Source organism: Orycteropus afer, unplaced genomic scaffold, assembly GCF_000298275.1.
Source record: "Orycteropus afer afer isolate SDZICR_OR568_19922 unplaced genomic scaffold, OryAfe1.0 scaffold00276, whole genome shotgun sequence".
NCBI classification, from domain to species: Eukaryota; Metazoa; Chordata; class Mammalia; order Tubulidentata; family Orycteropodidae; genus Orycteropus; species Orycteropus afer.
In genome coordinates, this window is record NW_006921863.1 from 1,273,503 (window position 1) to 1,283,388 (window position 9,886).

At 36.3% G+C, this 9,886-nt stretch overlaps 1 protein-coding gene across 1 annotated transcript in view; it reads left to right on the forward strand.

The window, feature by feature from the left end:
• EDIL3 (EGF like repeats and discoidin domains 3) overlaps positions 1–9,886 on the forward strand; it is a 772,555-nt gene that overhangs the window by 444,014 nt on the left and 318,655 nt on the right. The window contains exon 5 of the mRNA XM_007950540.2: positions 7,993–8,106. Within this exon, the coding sequence (XP_007948731.1) occupies positions 7,993–8,106 (114 nt within the window). The remainder of the gene's footprint in view (positions 1–7,992; positions 8,107–9,886) is intronic.

Consider the following 9,886-nt stretch of genomic DNA (forward strand, 5'->3'; position numbering starts at 1 on the left):
TCTTCAGAAGATATTACCAAGAGAGTTAAAAAAAGAAACTACAAACTGAGGAAAAATCTTTAATAATGACATATATGATAAAGGTCTAATTTCTGAAAACTTCAATAACTCAACAATAAAAAGACGAATATTCCAATGGGGGAAGAAAAAAGGGGGGGCAAGGATATAACAGAAACTTCACCAAAGAGGACTTTCAGATAGTTGACAAATATATGAAAATATAATCATGATCATTAGCTATTAGAGAGATACAAATCTAAACTTCAATGAAATACAACCTCACCACTGCAAAAATGACAATGATCATTAAAATAGAAAACAACAAATACTGGCAAGGTGGTAGGGGATTGGAACTCATGCATTGCTAGTTGGATTGTAAAATGATACAACCATTATGGAAACTGGTATGGTGCTTCTTCAAAAAAGATATAAATCAAAATACCTTATGATCCAGCAATTTCACTCCTAGGTATATATGCAACAGATATAAGAGCATATGCATATTCATGTTTATTGCAGAATTATCCACACCAGCAAAAATTGGAAACAACAAATGCCCATCAACAGATGAATGATGAATGTACAAACAAGTTGTGATATACATAAAGTGGAATATTACACAACTGTACAGAATACCAAGGATGCTGTGAAACATAACATGAAGAACATTATGCTGAGTGAAATAAGTCAATCACAAACTCACAAATACCATATAATTTCACGACTTTGAAAAGCCAAGGATAGATACATATACAGAAAGCAAAGTTCTTTGATGGCTACCAGAGGTGAGAGGGAGAAGGAGGGGGAATCACTGTGTAGATAATAAGTACTTGTTACTTTTGGATGGGAAAGGAACCCCAAATATGGGTGAAGTCAATACAACTTGACAAGGTAAATAAAAACACTAAGAAGTACGTGAGAAAAAGACAATTTTGGTAAATGCTTTAACATATACAATTTTCAGTAACAGTAAATATAATAATAAAAAAAAAGCAAGCATGGAGTTACATACATTTATATGGATGTGTATCTATGTATATGATGGCATATAGAAGTAAATACATATGACATGTATGTGTTTATCTATTGGCATATGAATGTACATATTTGTATTTGCTGCATATATATTCACATATGTAACAAACCCTATGTTGTTGTTGTTATGTACCATTGAGTCGGACCCGACTCATAGTAGTGACCCCTCCTTGGGTTTCTGAGGCAGTATCACTATGGAAGTAGATTGCCCCATCCTCCTTCCGAGGAGTGGCTGGTGGGTTTGAACCGCCAGCCTTCTAGTTAGCAGTGAAGTGCCTTAGGCGCTATGCTACCAGAGCTAACCCTATAGGGGACACAATTGATTTGAGATTACTTAGACATATGCAATAACTTGCAGTATTGGTTTATTGTGCTAAAATCCTGTCAGAGTGGCCCTAGGTAACCAGAACAATAGGTCTTGAAACATTCTTTTTGAAGATGAATGTGAGGCCATACCTCTTCAATTTGTCATTCCTGGCATAATAGACCATATGATTATCTGATTCAAAATGGACAATACTTGTCCATTTCAGCTCACTAATGCCCAGGATATATATTGTTATGTGTTCCAGTTCATTTCTGACAACTTCCCATTTTCTTAGATTCATACTGTGTATATTTCATGTTCCAATTATTAATGAATGTTTGAGGCGGTTTCTTCCCTTTTTAAGTTGTGCTCTATCAGCAAATAAAGGTCTTCTTCCAAATTGGGATCCCCAAAGGTCCCCAAATAAAGGTTCACTCCATCCATATCATTAAAGTCAACTCTACTTTGAGGAGGCGGCTCTTCCCCAGTTGTATTTTGAATGCCTTCCAACCTGAGGGGCTCATCTTCCGGAACTATATCAAACAGTGTTTCACAGCACTTCATAAACTGTTTCAGTAATATGTCAGACAGTGTTTCACTGCTATTCATAATGTTGTCAGTGGTCAATTCTTTTAGAAGTGGATGTTCCTGTCATTCTTCCCAGTCTGTCTTAGTTTGGAAGCTCTGCTGAAGACTGTTGACCATGGGTGACCCTGCTCATATTTGAAATACCAATGATATAGCCTCTGGCCTGACAGCAACACGCAAAATGACAGACAAGTGGTGGACTGCCCTTGTAGACATCTGTATAGTGTCTTATTACTGTCAGCATTGTACTTCAGGATAGATCTTGAAATGTTCTTTTTGAGAATGAATGTGACACCATTCCTATATAATTTGTCATTCATGGCATAGTACATCATATGGTTGACAGACTGAAAATGTCCAATACCAGTCCATTTTAGCTTACTAATGCCTAAGGTAAAAAAGGAGCCCTAGTGGTATAATGGGTGAGGCATTTCACTGCTAACCAGAAGGTCAGCAGTTCAAACCCATCCACTTGCTCTGCAGGAGGTAGATGAGGCAATCTACTTCCTTAAAGATTTTCAGCCTTGGCAACCAAGTATGGGTCACTATGAGTCAGAATTGAGTACATGTCAGTGAGTTAATGCCTAAGATATTAATCTTCATGCATTACAATTAATTTTTACAACTTCTAATTTTCTTAGATTCATACTTTGTACAATCCAGGTTCTGATGATTAATGGATGTTTGTAACTGTTTCATCTTATTTTTTTGTGATTTCACACCAGGAATTTGAGCTCCTGAAAGCTTTACTCATCCAAGTGATCAAGATCTACTCTGTTTGAGGAGGCAGCCCTTTCCCAGTAGTACTTTAAGTGCTTTCCAACCCGATGGACACATCTTCCAGTACTATGTCAGACAGTGTTTCTCGGTTATTCATAATGTTTTCAGTGGCTAAGTTTTTTCACAAGTGACCTGAGCCCATCCTTCTTCTGAGTGTTTCTTAGTCTGGGAGCTCTTCTGAAACCTTTCCACCATAGGTGTCCCTTCTGGTATTTGATATACTGGTGACATAGCTTCCAGCGTCACAGCAAGACATAAGCCAGCACAGAATGATAAACTGAGAAAAAAGTGATGAATAGAAACCAAAACCAAATTCATTGCCATCAAGTCGATTCTGACTCATAGTGACCTCCACTGGTTTTCCAAGGCTATGAATCTTCACAGAAGCAGACTGACTCATCTTTCTTTTGCAAAGCAGCTGATGGGTTTGAACCAACAACCTTTTGATTAGCAGCCAAATGTCTTTACTACTACACCACCAGAGTTCCTTATGGACACCATAGGAATACCCAAACTATCACCCTAAGGTACCCTTTGTTCTTGGAACTGAAGGTGTTCCTATAAATAACTTTTTACCCAAATATTTAATTAGCTTATAAAGTAAATAATATTACCTGTGAGTAATATTCACTGTTAACTGATTACTTATATTCTATTAAATGGTTAATATTTATCCAAAAGCAAAGATGAGTAGGAGAAGGGAAGCTAGATCAATGGAAAGACAATGAACTGAATAGAAATAATGTGAACAGTGAGACATAGTAAAACATAACCAATGCTACAGATAATTTTTTAAATTATTAAATGGAAATCTAATTTGCTGTATAAATTTTCACCTAAAATACAATAAAAAATTACAAAGGCAGTCACAGAATCAAAGGACTCAAAATACATATTATTGTTATAAATGAACAGTATGACTGAATATGGAAGTTCCTGTTTTCTATGGGGAAGAGAGTGTCAAAATTTTGTTGTTGTTGTTGTTGTTATGTGCTGTCCAGTTGGCCCCATTTATAGTGACCCCTCCTTGGGTTTCCAAGGCAGTAACACTACAGAAGTAGGATTGCCCAACATTCCTTCTGAGAAGTGGCTGGTGGGTTTGAACCTCCAACCTTCTGGTTAGCAGTAAAGTGCCTTAGGCACTATGTTACCAGAGCTGAATAAACTAGGATTTTCCAGTATACATTGAATAGGAGTAGACATTTTCCCTCTGGGCATGATAATGTCTTCATCTGTCACAAATTAAATGTATGTGATTTATTACAAAGATGTTTAATTTTCATTTCATTATATTCTATTATGTGAACATTTTTATCTAGTCTTTAATTAAACATGATTTATACAAATTGAGGGCAGTTTCTATTTAGATTATTTGTAGTGTTAATCTCAGTGGAAATAGCCTTTCACTGCTTAAAAGGCTTCTGCTTTCTAATGAAGTATAAAAGCTTCTGTATAATTTGCATCTGCTCTTTAACCTGCATTTTACTAGATAGGCACATATGCAGAAATGTTTATTAATTTTGTTATTAAATGTAAGTTTAATCTACTAAACTGAAAAACATATCACTTAAAATATTTTCAGGAACTTAGAGTATGGTAGTTTTTTGAGTTAAAAATATTGAAAAATTAACATGTAAACAATGAAAAGTTCATTATTTTTAACAAATGAGTATGACTATTAAAGCATTTTCATCTCAGCAAATGCATTTCCAATTCATTACACCTGTTGTTAAGCTTTGGGTAAAGGGTAAATATCTTAACTTTTTTTTAAAATTTTTTTTTGCAATCAGACATTCTTAATTATAGCTTGCTTTGGTTATTATTGTATATCTGACCTGATGAACACATAGTTGAAAGATTTAAAGGTTGATTTGTTTCAATTATATTCACAGTCACATGCTTTAAATACTACTTATTTTATTAAGATTTGGAAAATTCAATGAAGCAAAGAACAAAAGTGATGGCATATCATTAATTGTGTGTATAATGACTTGATTGTTCTCACATTGCTGACCACAAAAACTTCCTTCTATTAACCTTTCAGATCAGCCAGAGCCAGACTTGCTTTTGTTCATGATATAAATCAGGCTTAAAATGAGAACATGCATAGAGCTTCTTACACGGGAAGTAAAATATACATGGTACATTTTACCATCAAGTATTTTTTGAGTCTCTGGTATACTTTCCTTTATGGATTTTTTTCTAAGCATTTCCCAAATCTGTCTTCACTGGAGGCCGACGTGACAGAGATAACGCAACTACAAGGTCTTTCTACAGTATCAGGTTGCAGAGGATACTTTCCTATTCTGCTCCCAGTCTTCAATGCCAAAGCCTAGTTCCCTTAGCTGGTTTTAGGAGTTCACCCTCATCAACTAGCTCCTTTCTGATTCCCTAGACTTGGATCCCAGCATTTCCCTTCACAAATCTCTCTACTCCACACAAAATACTTGTGCACTTGCACACACATCATACCATGAGCATTCTTCTTCAAAGTTATACTTCATTCTGGACTTCTGCTTGGAAAAACACCACCATCTTCTCCAGTGCTTGTTATTCATACCTTTCCTTCAAGTCCAAGATCAGTTTACGTTTTTCCTTACATGATCTGCTAATGATATCGGTACTCAGTTTCTTCTCTATAAGAAAATAACTTTTTTATTTCTAACTTTACAAAATAAGGCAATGCATTTTCTAAGACGTCAAGATTTATCTTATCAACCACTGATAAGTTCTCATTAAAGACAAATTTTTAACAGATATGATACAAGGGAAAGACATACTGAACATGTTTCAAAGTAGCCAAAGGAATTCATTTACACAAATTGCATTCCATTAACACAATGTTATTGTTTTGCTCTGATCTGTCAACAGAATATATAGCAAAATGATTTTCATGCCAATTTCAAATTTCTGTGAATATGTTTTGCATGTTAGTACAATATGAATAAACCCTAAGTGAATTTATTTAAAAACTTTTTATTGTGGTTTGGGTGAAATTTTACTAAGATTTGTTTTATACCCAATAGTTCATATACATTTTGGTTTGTGACACTGATTACATTTCTCCCAGTGTAACAGCTCCCTCCTACTTCCTCACTGCCCTTACCCTTTCCCTTTGTCCTTCTTTCCTATGCATTCTGGCCTCCCTACCTTCCTCCCTATGCAAATGCTGCCCTTCTGATCACCCAAGGTTGATTGTTCTAAGGAGTGCATCTCCCTGGTGTAGTTGTTCATCTTATCTCACTGCCATCAGTTCAATTGACTCACAGTGACCCCTTCTTGGGTTTCTGAGGTGGTATCTCTACAAAAGTAGATTGTCCAGTCTTCCTTCTGAGGAGTGGTTGGTGGGTTTGAACTGCCAGCTTTCTGGTTAGCAGTCAAATGCCTTGTGCACTAAGCCACTAGTTCAATTCATAGGCCTGTCTGTTGTTTGGCTGACAGTTAAGCCACAAGAGTGAGTTCAATTCCAGGCCCAAAGGGTGACTTCAGAAATGTTGGGCTTTTGACATGTTGTAGTGTGTCGGAAAATCTACTACAAATCCCAAATAAAATGTATTTTTAAAAATGTGCACTCTGCTCTTTCTACTATTTGAATAGAAGGCTTATGAAGACATATTTATGGAGCACTAACTGTCTTCCAGGGAGCTCTGGTAGCATAGTGCCTAAGGCACTTGACTGCTAACCAGAAGGCTGGCAGTTCAAACCCACCAGACTCCTCAGAAGGAAGGTTGAGTAATATACTTCGGTAGAAATACCACCTTGGAAACCCAGGGAGAGGTCGCCATGAGTCAGGTCCGACTCGACAGCACACAACAACAACAACAATTGTCTTCCAGATACAGTGTGGCATTTATAAGGTATAAAAAGAATTGTGTAGTACTGGTGTTTTATTTGTGAAACACTCAGTCTGACTAGGTGATAGGACATAAGCATGTGAACTGATAGTTAAGTAATATCAGTTAGGTCAGTGATAAATTAAAAAAGAGAATTGAGGGAATAAGAGCAGAAAAGAGGTTGGATTTGAGTATCTTAGGAGGAGAAAGAGATAGATAGTGATGTGTGTTCTCCAAATACTCTAATAATTCCCACAGGACCTGTTCTTTCTGAGGCTGTGCTTAGAGGGAATGATGTATAAATAACACTTGTTGGTATTTCTTTCAATTGTTGTTGTTAGTTACTGTGAATCAGTTCTGACTGAAGATGACCTCATGTACAACAGAACAAAATGTTGCCTTATTCTGGCCATTTTTACAATGGTTGGTATGCTCAAGACTGTTGTTGCAGTTATGTATCTTTTCGGTGCCTTTTAATTTAGGGTCTCATCTTCCAGCACTTTATCTGACAATATTCTGTTGTGATGCATAGGATTTTCATTGGTTAATTTTCAAAAGTAGATCACCAGTCTTTTCTTCCTAATCTGTTTTAGTTTGGAGGCTCTGCTGAAATTTGTTTACCATGGGTGTTCTTTCTGGTAGTAGAAATACCAGTGGCATAGCTCCTAGCATCGTAGCAATACACAAGCCACCACAATATTATAAATTGACAGATTTATGGCTTACTGAATTCAATATTATTTATCTATTTTTTGTTGAAAATCATCTTCATTTTCTCTGTTGTCCAAAATTATCATGGAAATTAGGATAATTTTCTGAATGTTTTATATCTCATCTGATTTTGTATCAGGTATAATAATGATATATCAAAGGTAGGTCCCTTTAGTCATCCTAACTTTAGAAACACTTGAATGAGATTAGGAAGTGATCATTTACATTTATTATATTTTGCATGTAACGAGCTGTAGCTATTAACTCTAATTTGCTTCTCCTAGCATTCATCAAAGGCAAACTATTCAGAAACTAAAACATCTCTGTCAGAATTTTAATGAATTAAGATGAAATGAGACAGTGTTAATTGGCAGTTGATGCTGCCAGGGAGGTTGTGGATCTTGTAAGTGATAGAAATTCATCTCTCTATCAGGGTTAATTTGTATGATTTAATTCTATGGGTACACTAAATATTTCCCAAAACTACTCATATTTATTTTCATAATTGGAAAGTATCATGGTTCTGTTGGTCTTTTCATGTGGATTATTGATTCTATTGGAACTCAATTTAATTTTATTGTTAACAATTTTTTTTTTATTTTAACTATCATCTGTATTATTGACTCAACACACATACACACCTTCCTAGACTTCTTTTTAATTAAATTTTCTAAAATCCTACAATATCTAATTAATTATTTCACTAAGAATTCTCTTCCCTTGTTCTGTTTTCTGTAGATATAAATGAATGTGAAGCTGAGCCTTGCAAAAATGGTGGAATATGTACAGATCTCGTTGCTAATTATTCCTGTGAATGCCCAGGTGAATTTATGGGAAGAAATTGTCAATATAGTAAGTATTTTAAATGTATATTATTTAAATCATATGGCCTTCATTCATTAGAGAAGCAACCAAATTAATGCATTTGTTCTATAGTTCATAATTTGAAATGACACATTTCATATTTGTGATTCATGTTATTTCTGTACACATATGTCTCAGTGTACAATATGACTGGGAGTAGTCACTTACATACTGTGCTCTGAAGGGAATGACAATATTTCTTGGAGACTTACCTTTCCCATGAATCCAGTTTTGGCTTTTGAATTTGTTTATGACTTAAATTTCTACTGCCAGAGTGGTTATTCTGATTATGCCAATAAATTCAGGGCACCATAATTAGATATTCTTTATCACAAACAAAAGTTAGAGTAAAAGGAGGGTGCATGTTGAATGGCCCACACATTAGCAAAAGTTTTATACATGGTTTATTTATGTTCTTGGAAGCTTAAGAGAGTAGGATCTTGAGACAGTGCATCTAGTGACAGGAAAATTTGTCTGAGGAATTTGTAACAAAGAGAAAGCACATTCTTCCCTTAAAAAAAAAAATAAACAAAAATAAAAGACTAACTGAGCAAAAGTAAGAGGAGTAGAGTTAGGAGGATGGGGCCTAAATTGGGTCCAAACACATGTTAATGAGAAAAATAACGATAGAACCTTATAATTATTGAGGTCTTACAGAAATCTCAGAGCACTAATGATTTGAAGCATGTTATACTAACTGAGCATGGCAACAATACTATGCAAATTCATGTGCAGATGCAGATGTGAATGCAGGTGCAGAAACTGAGATATGCATGTATATGATTTGCCCAAAATCTAGGGACAGAGCAAGCCTAGAAGGAATATAGGTCTTCAGACTCCCGGCTTAATGTATTTTCCTCTTGTGGTGCAATAAACTACTTAATATGGGCTTTCTAGCTATAGCTTTTGAAACTCCCACCAAATGTGTGGGTGAGACTATGCAAATAAGGTGCTTGTGGCCCACCAAGAGGATTGGAGAGCTTGCTAATGATGCAAATAAGGTGCAGGGAACCCTAAACAGGGGATTGGCTATTTTCTTATCCTACTAAGCTTAAAAGTCAATCTCAGAGCAGGGTGGAGAATCACTACTACTAAGAAGAACAGGCAGGTGCAGAACACACACTATGGACCCAGGGTCTCTGTGCTGGGAACCTCCTAGACCCAGGACACCAAGAGAAAGAGAGCTGTAACACAGAAGACAACCAGACAATGGCGAGAAGCAATGGCAGAAGAATGATGGCAACAGAGGCAGTAGAACCAAATGACTGACAGGAAATTACATGGTGGGAACACCTTTGGGCAGGAGGCTTTCTGGCAGAGTAGTGTCCCTCTGGGCACTTGATTGAACTAGGTTCACTTGCCTTTGGAGCTAAGGGTTATAACACATCCTGAGAAGGTGAAAGAAGCTGTCCTGATTAAGAACTGAATTCTGAGTTGTACCTGTTGCTTCCAAGTTGATCCTGATCCCAAGTAGACTATTCCTTCCCTAATAAACACCATTTGTGTGAGTATGATCTGTGAGTTCTCTGTGGCTATTTCAGCAAATAATCAAACCCAGTAGAGAAGTAGAGAGAGTGCCATGGTATGGAGAAGGTATCAAAATTGAACTGGTAAAAAGTTTGATGAGGTGGAGGCGGGGCAAGATGGCGGACTAGGCAGAAGGATTGCACACACCCTCTTCAACAAAGAAAAGGGAAACCAATTAACACAGACACAGAAGATAATCTTGGACCCCTGAGCCTTGAAGGAAAGGATGCAGAATTGGACT